This window comes from Octodon degus, unplaced genomic scaffold (genome assembly GCF_000260255.1).
Source record: "Octodon degus isolate 3935 unplaced genomic scaffold, OctDeg1.0 scaffold00373, whole genome shotgun sequence".
In the NCBI taxonomy this organism is placed as follows: domain Eukaryota; kingdom Metazoa; phylum Chordata; class Mammalia; order Rodentia; family Octodontidae; genus Octodon; species Octodon degus.
The window spans coordinates 229,023-252,572 of record NW_004524949.1 but is presented as its reverse complement, the minus strand read 5'-3'; the positions used below and the strand labels follow the sequence as shown (position 1 = coordinate 252,572).

Here is a 23,550-nt window from a genome sequence, read left to right as displayed (position 1 = left end):
AGCTCCGCCCCGCCCTCCCGGCGCACAGCCCGCGGGCTGGTGACGGTGCAGCCGCGCTGCGTCCCCGCCGCCTCCGCCGCCCCGCAGGCCCCCGCGCCCAGCGGTTCCAACCCCTCGCCCCACGTCCCGGCGTCCCCGCTGCTACGACATGACGCTCAAGTCCAGCGAGGGCGAGGGAGGGGGCAGCATGCGCACCGCGCTCTCCGACCTCTACCTGGAGCACTTGCTGCAGAAGCGCAGCCGGCCCGAGGTGAGCGGCTCCGTGGCTTCCCAGGGTGCGGGGCTCCCGCGCAACAACAGGCCTACCCATGCGCCACGGGGTTCCCCGCCCGTAGACTGACCCCGAGAGGTCGGTCCCCGGGAGGCCGCGTTCGGGGGTCCTGGCCCCCAGGCGGAGCGGAGGCCTCACCCGGTGGAGACTCGCCCAGCGCCCTGCTGGGCACTGCTGGGCCCTGGGCTGTGCGCTTTGGCCACACCGTCTCTTCCCTGTGGGAACCAGAGAGGCCGCGACCGGGACACGGTGCCGATCGAGGTCAGGGCAAACTTCCCCGCGGACGGAAGTCAGCAGCAGAAAGATTTGCACGCACACGTCCGAGAGGAGGTCGGCCTTGTTGTTGTGGTGCTTGTGTTTTAGGTCACCAGACGTGGCTCTGAAGCGTTGTCCCACCAGTCCCCTAGACTGGGGGCGGCTGGGGTGGCTTATGGGGGTCTGGGGAGCGGACAAGGAGGCCACGCGTTTCGGAGGCAGTTCTGACCTCCAGCCTCCAGGGATGCCCGCAAACAGCTATTAAGCTCTGTCCTCGGGCCCTGAGGAGAGACTTCGTGTTGCTCACAGCACAGAGCCACCTGCAGCCCCAGACTGTAACGCCCTCCTTCACCTCTGGGATGCCCCCACCCCCACCCCCAGCTGTCCCTGCCTCTGGGACTTGCGGAAGTGCTAGGACTAAAGCGAAACTGGCATCAGAGCAGACAGACAGCTACTGAACAGTACCTGTTGGTTAGACAGAACATTCAGAGAGGAAGGTGAAGCAGAGAAGGCTTCACTGGGAAGGGGACTCAAGTGAAGCCCTGTTAGGATTTTCTCCTGTATCGCTCTTTATGTGAAATGATGAGGGAAAAAGGGCCATAATCAGAAAGAAGCCCCATGTGAAGAAAGTTGCATCCCAGTTTCCTAATCCGAGGCCTTGACGCCCCCCCCACTTCCCCTCCTCCAGTACATTATTTTTGGTGTACTCATGCTGTATAAGCTCCTTTTATTTTATTTTTTGGTACCTGGAATATTTTGGTACCAGGACCTTGGGCTTGCCAGGCAGGCGCTGTGCCACCGAGCCACATAGGAGGCCCCCAACCTCTCCATCTGCCACAGTCATCATCCTTTTTTAGTAACACGGAAGGACTAGGGCAATCCTCTGCTTAGGGAGAAAAAAATCTCCACATCACTGAAATGTCAGCTGACTTCAGTCTTCCCTGCTGGCATCCTCTTAAGACAGTTTTGAGTGTCACAACTTGGGGGAAGGTGTAGTTTTCACAATAAAGAATTATGTGACTCAAAATATCAGTATCACTGAGGGAAATATCTGTTCCTGACTTCAGCGTCTTCTCTAGGAAGAACAAATAAAGTAGGGAAAAAAAATGGTAAATCACATGACAAATGTGAACCTGGGCATATGCCATCGTCCTGTAATCCCAGCTACTTAGGAAACTGAGGCAGAAGGATCATATATTCTAGGCCAGCCTAGGAAATTTAGAGAGATCCTGCCTCAAAGTAAAAAAGGACTGGGGGTATGGGTTGGCAGTACAGCGTCTCTGGGTTCATTTTATCTGCAGGGGATACTAATACTTTAGCCTGGGAAAATCGGGAAGGTCTTGGATGTGAAGGAAAGAAAGAGAAGACAGACTTGAAAGCACATACTGGGAAAATTGGGAAAAATAAGTTTGAAATTACACCCGATTTTCTAGGACACATTGTGTGAAAAGAGAAACCTCGAATGGAAGTAGTTCCTCCTGAAATGATACAACCAGACTGGGCACGGTGGTGTGTGACGATAGATCCCAGTACTCTGGGAGGCTGAGGCAGGAGGATCACAAGTTTAAACCCAGCCTGTACAACTCACTGAGACCCTGTCTCAAAATAAATAATTAAAAAATGACTGAATATGTAGCTCAGTGTGAAGGCCTCAATCAAAAAAATAATAATAATAAAAGTTCTTTCTCATGCAGAGTACTGAGTAATGAGGAGCAGACTCCCTGGCCACATGCCCCCTCTGCAAACAGTGCTTGTGTTAGGCATTGGCTACTGGGCCTTTGCACAGACTGCCACTGTAGTCCCAGCCGGGCCCCTCACTGCTTCACAGCGCTCTGCCACTCCTTGGGAGGAAACATCTGCGTGGGGTTCAAAGGGCAGAGACAGTTGCTCAAAGGAAGTTGGAATCAAAGAGACAAGGAAAACAGACTTGGCCTGGGGTGCTGCGTGTGGGGCTGGGAGTGGGAGGGTGTTGTGGGGAGCAGAATGGACAGCTGAGGTTGGATTTCTCATCCAGTTGCTGGGTTTATGAGCAAGCGACAGTGAACCAGTGAACAGAGGAGAGAGCAAACATTGTTCAGCCTACCGCCTTGCTCTCTGAACTGCTTCCTTAGAGAAACTTAGGACCAGGCCGAGCAGGCAAGCAGAGCCCGGAACGGGACGGCACATCCTGAGGGTGGCCTGCAGCACCTGGCAGGCAGTGCCTGGGTCCGGGTGCACACAGGTTCCCACTCCTTGCGTGGGCCACTTTGGGACAAACATGAGAACTATGAGAAGCCCAAGAGTGCTCCAAGGAATTAGAAAGAAATTAACTCTGTTTGTTCTCAGCCGATGAGAACTGGGGTGGGAGGAAGGCCAGAGATGCAGGACTTCCTGGCAGGCACTGTTTTAAAATCACACATTAACAAGGCACTTTGTTTCCCAGGCACTAAATCCATCTGAGCGCACATCCATCAGTCCAAAGGCCAAGTGACTGAACATCCTTTCCGGTGTGCTTTATCTACCAGTGTGCTCTGTAAGCCTGCAAAGGTCTGCTTCTGTGGAAGCAAAACAGGAAACCCAAGTAGCAGCATTCCCCAGAGAACTCGGGCCTGCTCTGCCATCGAAACAGTGTTGCTCATTAAATGCAGTTCACTTTTAGAGGTGGGGCTTGACCCCAGGGTCTTTGCACCGAGCTGCATCCCCAGCCCTTTTTTAAAATTTTGAGACAGAGTCTTTCTAAATTGCCTAGGCTGGGCTGAAACTTATCCTGGCATTACATGCAGTGCCACCACACCGAGCCAAAATCAAATTCTTATCTCTGCTGTTTGGTTGCTATTTCGAGGGGTTAAAAAGACCAGTAAGCAAAAGTACAGTCTTCAGAGTTTGGGACGGTTCAAAGAGAACATGATACAGCAGATATAAATAAAACAGATTTGTGGGCCATGGGTTTTGCGTTGCTGCTGCTCTTGGAATGGTGTATGTTTATTCCTTGATTTCCCATCCAGCCCATGCTAGTGCTGCTAGAACTTCTCTCATGTCCCCAAGTTTGGTGGCCCCTTCTCTTTTTTTTCTTGTTCCTTTCCATCTCTATCATGTGTGTATCTTAATATCTTCATGATGCTGACATGTGCAGTCTGTTCTTTACCTATAACCGTTTCCATGTTTGTCTGTGAGAGGATGCAAAAAAGTGAAAATTGTCTGGGCATGGTTATGCATCCCTGTTATCTTGTCAGTACTTAAGAGGCTGAGACAGAGGACCGCTGAAACTTTGAGGCCAGCCTGGTTACATAGTAAGTTCAAGGCCAGCCTGTACTACATAACAAGACGTCTCAAAACAAAACAAAACATGGGCTGGCCAAATAGCTCAGGGGATTAAAGCGCTAGCTTAGGCACATGCAGCTGCTGGGGTTAGATCCCCAGAGTGCTGTACCAGCCCCGCCCCCAGGGTGCGCTGAGAGGGCGATTGAGATTGGGTGTGGTGGTGCGCGCCTTTAATCCCAACTTTTGGGAGGTTGTACACAGGTGGATCACTCAAGTTCGATCTAGTAGTGAGACCCTGAACAGCCTGTACAAAATACAAAAAACAGAAAGAAAAAGTCAAAATCAGTAAATGGTTTGTACACTCTTAGAATTGATTGCCACTCCACATCCTATTTCTCACCTGCAGAGCCCTGCTTCTGCTTGCACTTGCCCCGTGGGCCTAGCTTGGGGTAGCTGTACCCCACAGTGCTGGCCAGCACTGCAGGAAGAGGTGGCCATGAGGAGTGTGGGGTGGGGCCATGGGCAAGCCTCTGTTCCTGCCTGGAAAGCAGAGCTGACCCAAGCTTGCGTTCCGCACAGCAGCACAGATCTCTGCCCATCGCAGCACATATCCCAGCTTGATCTGTTGGTTCTTCTGGACCGATGCCCATTCCCACATCACTTTCTGCTTTCACTCCCATAAGTTCTGTGTTTTCTTTCGGTGTGTGGGTTTCTGTCCTCACCCTTTGCTCTCACTTTAAAAGAGTTGTGGATGAGGGAGGACCAGGCACACGCAAGGACTGAGGCTGCTACCTTGGACACGAAGCCCAGGCACTTAGGAAAATTCCATTTGTCAGAGTAGAAAGCATTGTGTTTTGTCAGGCTGTTGGGACTAAGAAGCTTTCATTTGCCTGATTAGAAATGAATAATTGTGACCTAAAGGTGAAGACACGCATGAGATTTTGAATATTGGGTATTTTCTTTAGCAGCATCTTTCAGGATCAGCGGATCTGTGCAGCATCTCACTGGCTGTGGCCCACAGTGGCCAAGTGCTTCTAGGCATTACGCTAAGCCCGTGTTCATCGCAGCCCCACACGGCCATTCTGCCTCTGGCCTCATCTCAGTTGAGGAGATGGAAGCACAGGAAGGTCAAAACTCTCGCCCCAAAGTTATCGGCTGTTAGCGAAGAGCCAGTAGCTAACACAGTGTGTATATTTCTGTGGAAGAGATACACCCTGAGTTTCTAACCTCGCTTTTGTTCTTTTATGCTTTCTTTCACTAAAGCAGTGTGTGCTTCTAGTACATGATTGGAAAGGTATGGTGACACTGCACAAGCGACCTCCTTCTCACCTTGTCGTGCACCTATCCAGCTTACATCCCTAGAAGCACCCTCTACTTCTTCCGTTTCCTTCTAGCCACAGTTGCAGACATGAATACGTTCATTTTCTCCCTGTTTATACTGCTGCTAGTGTACTTGTGCCCATGTGTTTTGTTTTCACATAGCAATGTGGCTTCCACATGACCTCAGAAACTCCTTGTCATGGTGCCATGGTGTGTCCCCATTCAGAGTTAACTGAATCATTGCTCCTCTACTAGAGAGTACCTAGGGATTATGTGGATTTCTGTACTTCCAGGTATCTTTAACTCAGTTTTCAAATGACAGCCTTATTTTAGACAGTTCTGTTAAAGTGCAGTGTCATTTGACTTGGTGTCATGTGAGTTTTGGGAAGTTCTAGCTGCTGGACGAGGCAGTTTCTGTTTCCCAGTACTTCCCACATGTGAGATCACTCAGTAACACTGCTTCAAACCTCACTGCCTCCGCTCAGCTCCTGCTGACCTCCTAGGGAAGATGCACTGAATTCGGATCCCGATTTTATAAAAGATGCATGTCTGAGTTCTAGACCTCCTCACCTCCCACTTTCCTGTCCGCTTCTCTCTGGGCTCATAGCTGGGCCTTTGTGTGCTTCTTGGAAATAGATACTCCCATCCAGCGCTTCTCTGACAAGCGGGTGACCAGGCACAGTCCTCACAGATCTTCCTCCTGGGAAGACCACCCTCCCCACTGTGTTGCAGCTCACCCCTGGGCATGGCCGGGATGCAGTGGCCATCAATGTTTGGCTTGTGCCCAAATGCCAAACCAGCCCTTCTATACGCTGGGTCAGGCCTGTTCCTCCTCCCCTTGGCAGCCATATTGCTTTTTAATAGTTTACTGGGATGGGTAGGGAACATCTTCAGAGGATTCCGTGTGGTCTTTGTTACTGTGACAGCTCTTTCATCAAGCCCAGAGTTACATTACCATTAGTAGATCCGGTAAGATGAGTGAGAACCAACGAAGACTGAAGCTTTCCAAGGAAAAGAGTGGCTGCCTGGGGCTTTCATGCGTGTGGTGCTTTGGGCGTGTAAGAAGAATATCGCTATATGGGATTCCTGCCTAAAATGCAGAACCCCAATCTAACTGTGGCAAAACAGCCTTCAAATCCAGTTTGAGAAACATGTACAAAACAGTTAAGTCCATCCTTCAAAATGTCAAGTCTGTGAAAGTCAAAGAAAGACTGAGGGGCTTTGCTAAATTAAGAAAAAGTGAAGAGATAAGAAAATTGCATGACCCTTGGTTGGTTCCTGCCTTGGGGGGTAAGGTAGATCTACCGAGGCCATTATTGGGACCCTGGATGATGATATTATATAAATGTTCACAGCATTGTATCTATGTTGTCCTCTGTTTTGAGAATGCCTTTGTTCTTAGAAAATATAGAGAGGCATTTACGGGTTACTAGGCAAACAGTTCAAAATGCTAATTTCATAACATTATGAAGAGTGCTGTAGTGACATTGCTGTCCACCTCTTTTGGTGCATGTGGGAGTGGAGTGGCATCTCTTCGGTAGAGATATGCAGTTAACATGTTGCTACATTTGTCCTATCCACCCATCCATCCCACGTTTTGTGGTACAGGGACTTGAACCCAGGGCCTCATTCAGGCTACAGCCTCATCACCAGCTGTTTCTGTTTTTAAATTTTGAGACAGTGTCTTGCTAATTGTTCAGATTGGCCTCCAACTTGATGTGATCCTCTTGCCTCCATATCCCACGTTGCTGGGATTACAGGTGTGTGCTACCACACCTGGTCACTCTGCTATTTTTTTTCAAGGGGGTGGCATTTCAAAATAAGGCACAGGGGGTCAGCCAGATAGCTCAGTAAATTAAAGCACCTGTTTAGGCAGATACAGGAGCCGGGGTTTTATCCCCTGCCTGCCATGCTGGCCTTACCCCCAGGGCACCCTGAGCCAGCGAATGAGACTGGGCTTGGTGGCGCATGCCTGTAATCCTAGTGCTTGGGAGGCTGAAAACAGGAGGCTCACTATGAGTCAGTGACCGTGTGGTGCTGACTATGTGGTGCGACCCTGTAGACCCTGTACTAAATACATTTAAATCAATCAATGAAAATAATGCGAAGACATTATAGCAATGGATGTTTAAGAGCTTCAGCATGCATATCTTTGGTTAGAGTCTAATGTTTGTTTAGGAGTTAATTTGAGGTAAAATTTACGTGCCACGAAATGCACAGATCTCAAGTGCACAATTGGCTGAATGCTAGCAAATGCATAAGTCTATCATGATACAGAATATTATCAGCACCCCAGAAAGTCCTCCTGTGCCCCTTCCTGGCCAGCCCTTGCCACAGTCCAACAGAGGCAACCACTGTTCTTTAAGTTTCTATACTAGTTTCGCTTGTTGGAAAAACCCTATATAAATCATGGCATATGGTACTCCTTTTTATAAGTCTTCTTTCACCACACATAACTTTTCTGAGATTTATCCATACTGCATGTATTGATAGTTCAATCCTTTCCATTGCCGGAGAGTAACCTTTCATATGTTCCTGTGCTGAAATGCTTGTTTCCAGTTTTTGGCTATTATGAACATGAAGCTGTTATGTATATTCATTTATAAATTTCTGTGTGCACCAATGTTTAGTGTTATACCGAACAAATCCGTAGGAGTGGGTTTTCTGGATTGTTGCTTGTGTTTAACTTTACAGGAGAAATTGCCAAGCTGCCTTGCACAGTGGCCATGACGTTTAACGCTTCCTTCAGCAGCGAATGAGAGTTCCAGTACTTGGTATCATCTGTCTTTTTTATTTGAGCCATTGTAGCTGGTGTATAATGAGAGGCTGTTGTGGTTTTAATTTCATTTCTCCTCCCAGTTACAGCGATGCTGGACCTTTCTGAGCTGCAGTTGGCGGGCTGAGCCTGAGCCTTTGCTGCTTGTTTCATCCTCTCCTTTCTTATTTGAACTCGGCAGGCTGTGGCCAGCCAGCTGAATGCTGTAACTGAAGACATGTATGCCAACGGATCTGCTGCCCCAGGGAGCCCTGCCCAGGCCAAGGGGCAGGAGGTGCGGAAAGTGCGGCTCATACAGTTTGAGAAGGTCACAGAGGAGCCCATGGTAATCCCTTGCGTTGTGCCGTCTCCCTTCTGTGAGTCTCTGGGCCACAAGCGTTGACTCTGCCATGTGTCTCTTAGTCCCCACGAGCAGCTGCTCAGAGCAAGCTTCCTGCCTGCTCTGCTTGAGGCCCTCCCAGGTATAAATGGGAAGTGTTTGTCCTGAGAAGCTGCCTTCAGCTCTTTGAAAGATAACCTCAAAGAGAGCTTTAAATCTAGCCTCTGTGCCATTACCTTTATTGCAGGGAATCACTCTGAAACTGAATGAAAAACAGTCATGTACTGTGGCCCGGATCCTTCACGGTGGCATGATCCACAGACAAGGTACATTGTGGGGGTCCTAGGTCAGGCTTTATTCTGGAATTAATCATTTATTCCCTGTTCGGTGGTGTGGGACATGATAGTTATAATCCTCAAAACTAGTAGCATTTCTATGACTGTGCCAGGAGGTTTTTTGCTATCTGTCTTCATAAGTGGCTCTTTAGAAATCTATGCAGGTCCGGGGAGATAGCCCAGTTGAATAAGCGCTTGCCTGGCAAGTGCAAGGGCCTGAGTTCAATCCCTGGCTCCCCCACCCAAAAAAAAAAGAAAGAAAGAAATCTCAGCGGTGTAAAGCACCACATGCTGTATGAGCCCCACCCTCAGGGTGGGCTGAGTGGGCCAAAAAAAAAGATTTGATACAAATTGCCCAGCTCCAGCACCCCTCCCTCGGAGCCTTCCTGTGCACTGTTTTCTGCTGCTGCTTTTCTAGTTAATTAATATTTGAAGTGCTGCTCCATGCCACCCAGTGCATTAGACTTTGAGTCTACAGCAGAGAAGAAAACAGACCACCTTTACCGTGCTGGAGCTAGCCATTTATAACAGAGAAACCCGACATTGATCTTGTGTTGCCTCAGTGCTAAAGCACCCTCAAGTCTCAAGTGCATCCTTTAGGGCAATCTATTTTAGAGGGTGATGACAGAACAGAACAGTATGTTAAAATAGGACATGCTTTCTCAGTAGCTAATGCCAGCCTGTGCTTAGCCCTTCTTTGAGCCCCGCCTGGAACTTTTCCGAATGTTGGGGTTATGGCTACGCAAGTGAGTTTTTCCTGCTGTATTAACTCTTACCCTTTTATGTTTAGGGTTTTTCTGATGTCCGACATAAGGCAAATATTGGTAACTTGGTAACCACTCTTCATTCTTTTTTTTTTTTTTTTTTGTATTTTAGGGAAGGGTCTACAGGGTATTCAGAGTCTCACTACTAGATTGGACTCATAGTGATCCACCTGTTTACAGCCTCCCAAGAGCTGGGATTACAGGCGTGCGCCACCAGGCCTAGTCTCAATTGCTGTCTCAGCTCGCCCCGGGGGCGGGGCTGGCACGGCAGGCCTGAGGATTGAACCCCAGCCCCTGTGCCTGCTTGCAGTCGCTTTAATCCACTGAGCTGTTTGGCCGGCCCTAGTAACCACTCTGCACAGACTCGAAACAGTGATTAACCCCACCATTTGGGAGCAGTTTGGAGCTTTAGCTAAACAATAACAAAGGAACGCTGGACTGGTAACTGGGTGAACCGACACCTCGCCTTACCTTGCTTGGTGTGTCGGAGTCTCCCGGAGTCAGGAGTCATGCTAGGTGCACTAAGTTGAGGATGAGGTATTTGCCTGGACACAGCCTTTGAGGAATTCAAAAAGACATTTATTTCTGTCTCTTGTGCTCACATGCTTTCCATCTGAGTATCTCTCACAATCAGGCTTATACCATGCTCTAGATCTCGGTTCCTCTCCTGTGCGATCTTGCATTGCATGGACAGCTTGCTTGAACTTTTACTCTTTTATGCGCTAAGGTTTGTTTCCTGGCAGGCTCCCTTCATGTGGGGGATGAGATCCTGGAGATCAACGGCACGAACGTGACCAACCACTCGGTGGATCAGCTGCAGAAGGCCATGGTAGGTTTTCCTTCTGCTAGATGAACGTCTCCACAAGGATCGAGGCGTTTGACATCAGTGGATCTCATTTCTCTACCGAAGTGTTTATACTTTCCTGAGGGTTCTGGGATTATTTCTGATATTTATTCTATATAATGGATGACATGTTTCCACTTTCATGAAATGAAACTGTAAAGCAGGGCAGATAACCAAGAGCGTCAGTGTTGGGTATTAGAACAGTGTGCTGGGGGTCTGAAGACCTTGGTCTTTTGTGGCAACTCTGAACTTCGGTTTTTCTGGCTGTTTGACTTTGAGCGGGTGAATTACTATCTCAGTTTTTGTCTTCTCATCTTCAAAGTGAAGACAGCAATCTTTTTTTTTTTTTTTGCATTTTAGGGAAGGGTCTACAGGGTGCTCAGGGTCTCACTACTAGGTCGTACTCATAGTGATCCACCTGTTTACAGCCTCCCAAGAGCTGGGATTCCAGGCGCGCGCCACCACACCCAGTCTCAGTTGCTGTCTCAGCATGCTCTGGGGACAGGCCCCAGGATCGAACCCCTAGCCCCTGCACCTGATCCACTGAGCTATTTGGCCGGTCCTGAAGACAGCAGTCCTTAATCATACCTCCTGAAGCTGTTCTGATGAGAGAAGAAGAGGCCGTAAACGCACAGCTGAGGGTGCTGCTGGCCCGTGCCTGGCACCTGTCTGCAGCATGGTGCTCAGGTCTCTGCTCAGTGCCCTCCTGGCCCTTCCTGCCTCTTGCCCACTCCCCTCTTTGGCCGTGCACCGACTCCAGTCCTGTGTCAGCTGGGCTCAGTGGGTTCAGCACCAAGTTAGCGCCCGAGAGATGAGATCAGGCTCATATTCCGTGCGCCTTCCTACTAGGCTGGTTTGTCGCAGGCTAGACCTCACCCGGAGGCACAGTTTTCATACCCTCTCACTCCATTGCCCACAAATATGTGAACATTCCTCCATTAGCTCTTCAGCTCCCCTTCCTGCAATCCTGAGAACTGAACCCAGGCTCGCTCTTAACAGAGAGCTACATTCCTGGCACTTAGTCTCCCAGTCCTGATTTTTTTTTTTCAGAACCGGGGATTGAACTCAGGCCCTTGTGCTTGCCAGGCAAGCGCTTATTCTACTAAACTATCTCCCTGGCCCCAGTTTCCCAGTTCTGAACCCTTGGCACTGAGCTACATTCCCAGTGTGCTTTTGATTTTTTACTTTTAGGCAGGGTCTTGCAGAGTCACTAAGCTGCCTGAACTGGGCTTGAACCTGTGATCCTCCTGTCTCAGCCTCTCAGAGTACTGCAATTAAAGGTGTGAGCCGCCACACACAGCTGTTTATTTTTTATTTTGAGACAAGGTCTGGCTAAGCTGCCCAAGCTGGCCTTGAATTTGGGAATCTTCTATGTCAGGCTCCAGAGTACCTGGGAGCTTCAGGCATGTGCCACCTCTTGCTGGGACCCTGAGTAACAGTAGTTGGTACCAGGAGTGACTTCAGTGAACAGACACCCAAAGGGACTTCGAACACTGAGCACATAAAAATAAGCTTGCTGAAGGAGATGGTGCACTAGTAAAAATTAATGATTCCAAAGAGTTTCTAAACTTTATTATACAAATACAAGCAACCGGATAGAAAAGTAGGTGAAAGAAATATGAAGAAGCTTTTGAAAAGATACTCACTCATTCATCCCAGCTCACAGCATTACAGTAACTAGGGACATAGAATCAAAGTGCAAGGAAGAGGAGATGTGTGCGCATAGTGGAATACTCCTCTGACCTCAGAAAGGAGAAAAGTCCTGTGTTTTCCACAAAGCACATGAACCAAGAGGACGTTATAGGCAGTAAACTGAGCACAGAAAGATAAATGCCACAGAACTCATTTGTATGTGCAGTCTAGAAAGTCCAGCTTGTAGAAGTACACAGTAGAATGCTGCTTACTGGAGGCTGGATTTGGAGCAGGGTAGTGGGAAGATGTTGGTCAAAAGATTCCAAATTCCAGGTAGAGAAGAAGAAATCCAAGAGCTCTTTTGGGCAATGTGGTGACCAGATTTAATAGCAATGACTTGTATTCCTGAGACTTGCTGAGAGCAAATTTTATATGTTCTCATCACAAAAAAAAAGATAATATGTGAGGTAATGTACATGTTAATTAGCTCTAAACAGCACATTGCATACTGGTATGACAAATAATACATAATTTTTATTTCTCACATTGAAGGGGCCGGGGAGATGGCTCAGTCGAATAAGTGCTTCCCGGGCAAGCACAAGGGCCTGAGTTCAATCCCCGGTTCCGACAAATAAAAATAAAAATAAAAATAAAAATGTCAGGATCATATTGAAAGAGAAAAGAGGAGAATGTTCAAGTACATTTTAACAAAAGTATAAAAAAGAGCCATGAAGTATATACCAGCTATCAGATGGACATAAATTTGCAAAGAATGTTGCTGGTAGTAGTGACTCATACCTGTAATCCCAGCAGACGGGAGGCTGAGGCAGGACAATTGCTAGTACAAGGTGTTATGAGACTGTTTCAAAAAACTTAAAAAAGGAACATTAATATGTAATTCTGACAAGAATTTAGAGGAAAAGAGTTATCCTCCACTCTTGGTGGAAGTGGAATTGTTACACTCTTTGGGGGACAATAATTGGAGGATAATTCTTAAAACTCACAAGTTCCTACCACTTGATTCTGCATTTCTGCAGTGAGAGTCAATTCTATAAAAATGAAAATATAATATCTAAGATGGGGCCGGGGAGATGGCTCAGTGGAATAAGCACTTCCCTGGCAAGCGCAAGGGCCTGAGTTCACTCCCCGGTTCCGCAAAAAAAAAAAAAAATTCTAAGGTATATTTTCACAGTGCCTGTTGTGGCAGGTGGGACTATGTGTGCTAGGATTATTTTAGGAACTTCTGAATACCTGGGGGAAGGGGTCAAGGGTGGAAGGAGGCAGCCCAGTGCAGTGGTGCAGGCCTGTCATCCCAGCATTCAGGAGACTGAGTCAAGAAGGTCACCTAGGCCAGGCTGGGCCACATAGCCTCTGTCTTAGAAAAACAAAAGAGTGGGAGAAGGAAATAATTAGCTTTTTTCACCATTCTTTGTGTGTTTTCATGTTGTTACTCTGGTTTATGGGACACACATGCTTGGGTTTCAGAAGGAACTTTCCTACAAGAATCTCCAAATGTAGGACAAAGATGGCTGTTGAGGGGGAGAACCTGGGACTCTGGTGGGGGAATGACTCCACAGAACCTGAAGTCATTCTGGTTAATTTTCTTTACAATTTTATTTCTTTTCTTTTTAATAGAAGGAAACCAAAGGAATGATCTCACTAAAAGTAATTCCCAACCAGCAAAGTCGTGTTCCTGCACTACAGGTAGGTGGCGCCATTCTCTCTGTTGTGTTTTAGTTTCCTTGAGATTTGACTGTATGAGTCTACCTTTACCTTCTAAATGTGTCACAAGTGTGCAGCTGCATAGCTCAGGGTCCCATTAGACACACGCTGGTTCTCTCTCAACTAAAGCCCCTTAGGAGTCAGCCAGGCAGTGGGGTGAGGGTGGCCCTAGGGTTGATCAGATGATGAATTGATTTTTGTGTAGTATATTGTAAGGGCTTTTGTAGTCATTCTTCATTAACTTGCTAAGAATTTTAATCTTTAATGAGGTTTGAATTTTACTATTTTCTTTTCTTCAGGGTCGGTCAAATAGCTCAGCAGATTAGAACACCTGCAAGCGGGCGCAGGGGCTGGGGGTTCGGTCCCCAGGCCTGCCTGCTGGCCCCGGCCCCGGGGCGCACTGAGACAGGAATTGAGATAGAGTGTGCTGGCACTTGCCTGTAATCCCAGCTCTTGGGAGGCTGTAAACAGGCAGATCACTATGAGTCCAACCTAGTAGTAAGACCCTGAACACCCTGTAGACCCTTCCCTAAAATTCAAAAAAAAAGTTTTTTTCATCTAGTGAGAACATCCGATTTTCTCCTTTGTGTTGCTGAACTAGATCGTATATTATTGTGATTGTCTTTTTTTTACACTGTTACATTTGATTTCTACTGTTCTGCTTCGATTTTTACATCTCTATTGCTGAGAAAGATTATAAGATTCTTGTCACATTTAAGTATCTTGGTTATGCAAGACTTATAAAATGAGTTAGCAAATGCCATCATTTCAAAATGTCTCATTTTGTATGAGATTACCCTTACTTCTTCAGATAATGTTTGAAAAACTTACCAGCAAAGCCATTTGTTCCCTCTTCAATTCCCTCTCTTTCTCCTCTCTTCTCTCTCTCTCTCTCTCTCTCTCTCTCTCTCTCTCTCTCTCTCAGAAGCAGTAGAATACAATTTCCTTTTTTTTTACGTATTTAGTACAGGGTTTACAGGGTCTCACTACACAGATTGGACTCGTAGTGATCCTTCCTGTTTTCCAGCCTCCCAAGAGCTGGGATTACAGGTGTGCAGCACCATGCCCAGTCTCAGTCACTGTCTCAGCTTGCTTTTTTTTGGCTGGCTCAGCCCACCCTGAGGGCAGGGCTAATGTGGTGCTGGGGATCTGGGGATCCAACTGCGGTATGTCACTGCAGACACTTCCCAGATAAATGCAGTGGGCCCTGTAAACATTTGAAGCCTTGGGCCACATTCACGTTGATTGTCTTCTAGAAAGGGCCCACCAGATTTCTTCAGCGTACTCATCAAGAGAACAACACATTCTAGATAGCAGCTGCTCTGTACTCTGAGACACACAGCTCAGATCCAGTAAGTGCAAACGTGCTGATCAGGAAGGCGGCTCATTGCCTTCCGTTTCCAGGATTTGATCTGACCCTGCGCAGATGGGATACCAGGCCCTTGAGAGCGCTGCACTGTCTCCTGCCTCCCTTCTCTTGGGTGCTCGTGCTCACCACTCTGGCCTACCTGCCAATGCGTGAGCGAGCAGCAACAGAGCTTCTCTGTCCCTGTCACACTTGAGGCAGTGATTCTCCTAAGGCTGCTGCCCGAGGCTTCCTTTCCTTTTTTTTCAGATGTTTATGAGAGCACAGTTTGACTACGATCCCAAAAAGGACAGTCTGATCCCCTGCAAGGAGGCGGGACTGAAGTTTGTCACTGGAGACATTATCCAGATCATCAACAAGGATGACAGCAACTGGTGGCAGGGGCGGGTTGAAGGCTCCTCTAAGGAGTCTGCCGGACTGATCCCTTCCCCTGAGCTGCAGGAATGGTGAGCTATCTCCGTGCACGTGGACTCTGCAGGTGGCCAGAGCACAGAGCTGCCACCAACAGTTGCTTAGCTTGATGACTCTGGCTTCTTCTGTGTTGTCGCTGTCTCTCCTAGGCAGCCTCCTGGCTTCCCTGGCATACCAGGGGAAGCTCTGCTTCCCTTGTTTCCTGAGACGCCTTCCATGCACTGACAAAGCCCTCGCTCGTCTTCTGCCTCCCTTTCCCACGCTGTGCTGTTTCTGGGAATACTCATGAGTCTTGCAGGAAGCGGTCACATTTTGAGCATGTATCTTTTGTGCAGATTCCTGACACAAAAGAAGTAATTCCTGTCCCCACCAGATTGCACTTATTTAGTGCTAGGTTAGTTCAGTGGCCACAGGAGTGGTAGAAAAGTCCGTATTCACCACTGACCCTCCCTGTGCCCCTGCAGCACGCACTTAGCATAGAGATCACAGCCTCAAGGGTGCTGTTTCATATATCAGTCCTGCACTTGGAAGCCAGTGTTCTGCTTGATCTCCTCTCCAGGGATGATGCAGGAGAAGGGAATTGTAAGCATGGCACGGAAACACGGGATGTGCTTTGTAGAAACACACTTGGCATTGGAGCAGCAGAAGAAATACAGTGCAAACCCGGGGTGATGTTGCTCAAAGCCTTGTGCTGATTGGCTGTGACCTAGGTCATCTTCTGAGCCAATACCTTGCAAAGAACCCTGCAAGCTCAGGAGCAGCAGATGGCTGGAAAAGACCTGGGAAAATAGGAAAGGAAACTGTTGGCCACAGCTCCTTAATGAGGCCAGAAATCAATTTGGTGGACTGCAACAACTGTTTGTTTTTTTAAAAAATGACATCGAATAGAGACATTAATATACATTGCTCCTAGTAATGGAAGGTGTTTCACGAAGCTGTCGTCCTGGTTGTAAGTGTGTGTGTCTGTATTTAGATATGTGTGTCATAATACCGGATTGCAGTGGACAACACATTTCCCATTGTGGTTTGGATGCCAGACCTGAGGCCCCTTCCTGTGGTAGCCAGACAAAGGCAGGACCCTGCCTGGCCAGTTCACTTCTAAGGCAGACAGAGCCCCGGGAAGGCAGGTTGCACTAAGGGTAGGATGCAGTCAGGGTTCTTGCCTTCTGGAGAAACTTCCACTGGCAGCTGTGTGCATGCTCGAGTGCAATGTCGTAGGTGGGTGCGGGCGCACAGGTAGGTGGGCTGGAGCTAGCGGTGCACGAAGCTGCATGTGGGCCACTGCACAAGGGCACAAGGAAGGGAGTCAGCCAGCCTGGGACGTGAGTGTCGAAAGGCAAGCAGTTCCTTAATGCTCTTCAGACACTGAGAGCCTGCAGCTTTTACACTTTGGTCATCTGTTCCTGCCAGGAGAGTGGCAAGCATGGCTCAGTCTGCTCCGAGTGAAGCCCCGAGCTGCAGTCCATTTGGGAAGAAGAAGAAGTACAAAGACAAGTACCTGGCCAAGCACAGCTCAAGTAAGCCTTCCAAGCTCCCTGCTCTCTGGCTCCAGCCTGGACCCCGGCTTGAAACAGCTAAGGAGAGGTGGCAAGCACAGCACCTGGTCCCCCAGAGCACTAGGTGTTCTGGTGCAATCAAGGCCCGGTGACAGTAGAAAGGAAGGTCACCAGCCAGGCCCATGCTTTCCTCAAGTGACAGTAACTTCACCTGCCCACAAGCCCTGGGCGGCCGAGAGAGGAGCCTACTCTCTTGAGAGCTAATTCTGGCTTTTTTTAACCTTCCATAGCCGGAAATAGCAGTGATCTCTTGGTATCCGTAAGGGCTTGTTCTGGCATCCCTGTGTATAGCCAAACCCTCAGATTGATAAATCCTCATTGAAAATGCTGTGAGTGCTACGTAAGTAGTTGTTGGACTGGATTATGTAGGGAAGAATGACAAGAACAAAATTTTGTATGTGTAAACCCACTTTTTTCAGACATTTTCAATCCATTCTTGGTTGAATCTGGGGATGCAGAACCCTTGGATATGAGGGCTAACTGTATATTAAAATTCTACATAGACTCAAGCAGATTGCTGATAACAAGTGAACAGTAGTCTGCCTTTCAGCTACCCTTCATTGAATGCTTCCACTCTGTTGGGAACATTCTAAACAGAAAGGCTCATGAGGAAACCATAGAACCCAACATGGTCAACCATGTCAGAAACCTGCACAGGAGTAGCTAGGGCTGGGAGCTGGCGGCTGCAGTCAGGTCTTTGGTGTCCCTGAGGTAAGGCAGTGCAGACACTGTGTTGGCATCCCTGAGTCCTGAGTGCTGCACACCAGAGGGAGCTAGTTCCAAGGGGAGCCATCTAGCTTGGAAACGAGTCACCAGATTACTGAAACTAGGAGGAAGGAAGAAGGACACAGACTAGAAAAGTCACTTCAGAGACAGAGGAAGGAGGATGAGCAGGGAGAGGCTAAAAAGTGAGGACAGATCAGAATCCACAGAGCTAGCTGACAGTCATGTCAGGGTTCAAGTGGAGATTGTTGAGGAAAGCACATCAATGCCCAAAGAATGTGCCGGTGTATTGCAGCTTACTGAGACTTCCTTTACTGTGATGTCCTGGTCTTCCTCGTTCTTATCAGTATCCCTCTGGTTGCCCTAGCCAGGCTTAACCCATCTGATTAGATTGGGCATAGCTCTCTTGCTCCCCAGTAAGGTCACATTCAGTTCAGATTCCCCACAGTTTCAATAGGAGTCTTGGGGCTGGGTGCAGTTAGGGTCCTACAGCCTTGAGCCCAGCCCCTGTGCTTGGTCTCCTACCCAGCATCCAAGAGTTAGCCTCTCTGAGCCAGGTCGCACCAGTCCTTGCTCAGATCTCACTTGTCACACTAAGATAAAGATCCAAAGGCTTCCCCCAGCCATCCGCCCTAGCCTCTGCACCCCCACCCCTCTGCGCGGCCTGGTGTGGGCTGCTAGCGCCGGCCAGCCCTTCCCAGCCGGGCTCTGCAAACGAATGCTGCTTCATTTTCTTTGTCTCCAGTTTTTGACCAGTTGGATGTTGTTTCGTATGAGGAAGTTGTGCGGCTCCCTGCTTTCAAGAGGAAGACCTTGGTGCTCATCGGTATCTTCTCACTGCCCTCTGCTGCTTTGCTACTTCCAGAGCGCATTTCCGTCCTGTTTCCCGTCCGAATTCGCACGAAGAGCTTTCCCCCGGGTCTGCCTCACTTGCCCAGCAAACCTACGGGGTTCCGGTTATTTAGCTGGCTTTGGCCCTAAACCTCTTTGTCCTTGTGGGTGACAGGAGGGTGTGCTGCTTACAAGCTTGTGGTTTGCATGAAGTTACAACTTCACCAGCCTAGCAAGGGCCTTCTGAGTCCTCTGAGCTGCGTAGCTATCCATATGCCCCAAATGACTCTGACCTAACGTGCAACGAGTCCTTGCTCCCCACGCATGGGGCCTTGGCCCTGGTGAATGGCTCACCTTCCTGTCCTGAGAGCCAAACTGTGGCTTGGTTAGAGGATCTGTTACACTTTGAGGGAAAGTCCTAGCAAAAATATTGATTTAAATTTTATTCCATTAATTGTTTTTTTTTTTTTTTTTGTGGAACTGGGGATTGAACTCAGGCCCTTGCACTTGCCAGGGAAGTGCTTATTCCACTGAGCCATCTCCCCGGCCCCATATTCCATTAATTTTGGAAACTCATAAAGTGAATATACTTAGAAAATAAACAGAAAACTCCATGTTAGCTGCTTTTATGGAAATGACAGTTATGTGCTGCATCCCGACGCTTAGCCCTTAAAAATGTCTCCTCCCCCCAAATGGATAAAAGAAGACCTGAAGCAACTCGGTGGCCCCCAGTTTCTGGCAGCAGCTGTTCCATCCCACTCATGGGCCCGCTGTCTGGGACCAGTAAGGAAACCTTCTTTTCTCCCCATGTAGGAGCCAGTGGGGTGGGTCGCAGCCACATTAAGAATGCCCTGCTCAACCAAAACCCGGAGAAGTTTGTGTACCCGGCCCCCTGTAAGTAACGCTTGCACCTCGGAGGGCCACAGGGAACCTGGGCAGTAGGCATCCGCATTTCAGGTTGCTATCCACCGTCTGCCTGAGATACCGTGTAGCCTTTCTTCATAGTTTTATGTTTGAACATTTGATTATAATATCTAATGGTTTGCAAAGAAAAGTTTATACCCACCATTGCTTCAACTAATAAGATGACTTGTCTTGTTCTCTTCTTTATTTTAAATGTATTTTAGTCCAGGGTCTACAGGGTCTCAGTATGTAGATTGGACTCAGTGATCCTCCTATTTTCAGCCTTCCAAGCACTAGGATTACAGGCGCGCACCACCACGCCCAGTCTCAATTGCTATCTCAGTGTGCCCCGGGGGCGGGGCCAATATAGCACACTGGGGATCTAAACCCTGGCCCCTGCGTGTGCCTAAGCAGGCACTTTAGTCCACTGAACTATCTGGCCAGCCCCTTTGTCTTGTTCTCTTCTATACACCGGTAACAGAAGTTGTATTAAACATTTTTTACTCTTTTAAAAGTTATTAATTAAAATTCATGAGCTGAGTGTGATGGCACATGCCTGTAAATCCAGCTACTCAGGAGGCTGAGGCAGGAGGGTCACAAGTTTGATGCTAACCTGAGCAACTTAATCCTCCATTCAAAAGGTGTAACTCAATGGTAGAAGCCTTGCCTAGCATGTTGAAGACTGTGTGAAGACTCTGGCTTGAATATATACATGTTCAAACATATATATATATATATATATATATATATATATATATATAGTTATATAAATATATATAAAATATATAAATATATAAAAACTACTACATACTCTATTTCCAAACTTGTTTTATGAACTTTCTCATATTCCTCTGCTGTCTGCCTACATTGCTTAGAGAGCTGTTTTATTTGGATCCTGGATGTGGGGTAATTTCCTTAGCTATCTCACTGTTTGACATTTAAGCTGCTCTGGTTCTCATGAAATACCTTTTAAATCTGAGCAGTGCTTAGGAAGAGCCTGACCAGCAGGGAATCGGTTCAGCAGTGTTGTGAATATTCCTAGAGGTCCTGCTCAGTGCCAGAGGCGGGGAGGTGAAGCTGTTGGTAGAACTTGTGCCTTTTCACACGTGCTTTGCTGAGAGTGGTCCACAGGGAAGAGTGAGCAGGGGAAATGCTGGCTGTCCGGAGGCCCCTCCCCCACCGCCTTTTGCTTTGGTCATCGTCCCTATTGTGTTCAAGTGACATTTCTCCAATCACCAAGCCTGGGAATGCTAAAGGTCAGAAATGAAGGAATGACAGCTAAAATGCAGATTCAGACAGGGTCATGCTGTGAAGCCGGACTGGCCTTGCACTCCCAGCTGTCCTGCCTCAGCCCCCAAGTGCTGAGGTGGCAGGGGTTTGCCACATGGCTGGCTCAGAGGTCACTTGAAAATACTTTTAGCTGTCATTCCTTCATTTCTGACCTTTAGCATTCCCAGGCTTGGTGGTTGGAGAAATGTCACTTGAACACAGTAGGGACGATGACACAAATTTCTTGCATTGGGCTTTGCTTCTTGAAAGTTATATTCCAGGCAGATGGCTTTCTTGGTCTGCACTGCCATCTAACATCACCCTTCAGGAGTCCACAGAAGGACACCCCCGTCACACTTTCTGCCTCATACAGAGATGGTGAGGACCTGAACTCACCCGGAATTGGTGTCCCTGTCCACAGACACAACACGGCCACCGAAGAAGAATGAGGAAGACGGGAAGGAGTACCACTTCATCTCGACGGAGGAGATGACGAAGAGCATATCTGCGAATGAGTTCCTGGAGTACGGCAGCTACCAGGGCAACATGTTTGGGACCAAATTTGAAACTGTGCACCATATTCATAAGCAGGACAAGATCGCTATCCTCGACATCGAGCCCCAGGTGCAGAGGTGTGGGCAGGCAGGAGTGCTGGGCACGCCAGCTCCTGGCAGTCTGGTGGGAGCTCGGGTGCTGCATGTGCTCAGTGGGGAGAGCCCCACACAGAGCAGCGGGGCGGGTAAAGGCCGAGGCTACTTACTGGGACCTAGTTTTGACTCCTGTTTTCCTTTCTTTCCATTTCTTCATTCTCTTGTAGACCCTGAAGATTGTTCGGACAGCAGAGCTCTCACCTTTCATTGTATTCATCGCACCTACTGATCAGGGCACTCAGGTGAGGGCACGGCCAGGCAAGTGGTGGGCTTTCCTCAGGTGGCTTTGCAAAGAGTTGAAGCACAGTGTCTTGTTCATTTGTTCGTTCATTCATTTGGCAGTTATTCCACTGGCTACGCCACCCCTTCTTAGGTAACAAGGCCAAAACAAATGAGACTGTCTCTGTCCTGAGGGGTATGACTGGGTCCCTCAGCAGAGGTGTATGGCAGAGCAGATCCTGCTGTGCATGAGGGTGCTGGCTTGGGTGGGCTGGGCAGAGGGAGCTCCAGGGACAACGATGGCACCAAACCCCTGGGAGGGGGTGGCTGTGGGGACAGAAGGCCTATGAGTACCTGTTTCCTTTTGTCCCATAACGTGGTTATTAGTTTTCATTTTCTGCCAATCTAATAGTGGGGAAAAAGGCATCTCATACTTTGCCTTTCACTCTAAGTAACTAGTTTTTGATGCTGTTAAGAGGCATTTGTGGGCTGGGAATTTAGCTTAGTGGTGCACTGCCTGCCTGGCAAGCATGAGGTTCTGAGTTTGATTCCCCATATTCCCCCCAAAACAAAAGAGCCATTTGTATTGTTTTTTCTGTGAATTATTTCACCATATGCTTAGGTCATTTTCCACTGGGTTACTGGCCTTTTTTTCACCATTTCTAGAAATTCTTCATTAGGGCAATTGGCCCTTTATGTCACAAATAGTGTCCTCCCGCTTTGCATGTCTTTTACTAGCAGGCATTTTTCATTTTTTAGCTGAATGACTGGTTGTTTTGTGGCTGGATGATCTGAGGTGAGGGGCCCAGAGTTACAGCTCTTGTGGCTGTGGAAGGGCTAGTGAAGCCTAGGCCAGCTGGCTGCTGGCCTCCCAGGAGACTCCATTTACCATTGGTCAGCTGGAAATTCTGTGATTTGCAAGTGTTCCTAACTGCCCACCTCTGAAGCAACCAGGGTCTTCAGAGCTTGGGCCTCTAGGCAGGTGGCGAGGAGGACAGGAGTGTAGGTCAGTGTAGAGCACTTGGCTAGGGTGTGCAGTGACCCTGGGTTCAACCTGCAGCCAGCAAGAAAAAAAGTGGTTGATGGGGAGCCAAGTAATGCAGCAGCAATGTCTGTTTCACGCCCAGCCTTGGCCTCTCTGGGCTGGGGTGCTATACCTACTTCACCCATGGTTCTTTTTTATTGTAGATGGAAGCCCTGCAGCAGCTGCAGAAGGACTCCGAAGCTATCCGCAGCCAGTATGCTCACTACTTTGACCTCTCCCTGGTCAATAATGGTGTTGATGAAACCCTTCAGAAACTGCAGCAAGCCTTTGAGCAAGCATGCACCTCTCCACAGTGGGTGCCTGTCTCGTGGGTTTACTAAGCTTGCAGCATGGGGAGCTAGCGTGCCTCTCTCTACATCTGAACTCCATTCCCCTTGCTTTAAGACAAAAGGGCTGCTTTAACTAATTCTGTAAGCTTCCAGCACTCTGCAACTGTCCCGGATAGGCCACTAGGATCATCTTGTCACTCAGGCTCCTGAAGGGCTGGGTTTGCTTTTCCTTCCACTGATCGGACCTCAGAGCGGTGTCTGGGAATCAGAAGTACTGCCCAGGTGCAATTGCTAATCGAAGATGCACCAAAAAAGCAGTGCATCCTGTCCCTCTGAAGCCTGAGCTTCTCTACCTTCCACTGCCCTGGGTTATCTTTTCATTGTTCCTTACTTTGGAGAAAGCATCTTTTTCGACTTTCCAAAATGCCAAATGAAACAGCTGTGCGAGCTACCTGCTCTAGGGAAATGTTCAAAGCAATAAAGATGTGGCTGTGAAAACACCCATGAGTGCGTCACTGGAGTTGTCTGTAGCACACTCCTCTAGAAAGGGAAGTGCTACCTGCGGCATTTAAACTGGGCAGTGGCATCAACACGAGATGCCTTCCTTGGGTCCAGCTGTGGCTGATCGTACATGCAGTGTCTGAAAAAGCCCCTTAGACTCCACTACAGGGCCCACCTGGTGGGAGAGGACCACGCGTGTCCACTAAGAATCCGCTAAGCAGGGGCTGCACCACTGGCAGGGTGGCCTCTGCTGTCGCAGCTGCACGGAGACTGGCACCACCGGGCCTTCCACTTCTCCCATTCACCACCCTCAGGACCCCAGCTGTCCA

At 48.5% G+C, this 23,550-nt stretch overlaps 1 protein-coding gene across 2 annotated transcripts; it reads left to right on the top strand.

Annotated features, from left to right (window-relative positions):
* Mpp1 (membrane palmitoylated protein 1) lies at nucleotides 1-23,224 on the top strand. 2 transcript variants are annotated; one of them, XM_004648244.2, is made up of 12 exons: nucleotides 1-250; nucleotides 8,044-8,187; nucleotides 8,429-8,507; nucleotides 10,024-10,109; nucleotides 13,392-13,460; nucleotides 15,094-15,290; nucleotides 16,666-16,772; nucleotides 18,280-18,360; nucleotides 19,179-19,259; nucleotides 20,959-21,161; nucleotides 21,355-21,429; nucleotides 22,595-23,224. In XM_004648244.2, the coding sequence occupies exons 1-12, from the start codon at nucleotides 149-151 to the stop codon at nucleotides 22,769-22,771; spliced, it is 1,401 nt and encodes a 466-aa protein (XP_004648301.1). In that variant the 5' UTR covers nucleotides 1-148; the 3' UTR covers nucleotides 22,772-23,224. The 2 variants fall into 2 exon arrangements, with proteins under 2 accessions (XP_004648301.1, XP_023564236.1); XM_023708468.1 differs by lacking the exon at nucleotides 18,280-18,360 and having other exon boundaries at nucleotides 25-250.
* The last annotated feature ends 326 nt before the right edge of the window (nucleotides 23,225-23,550 follow it).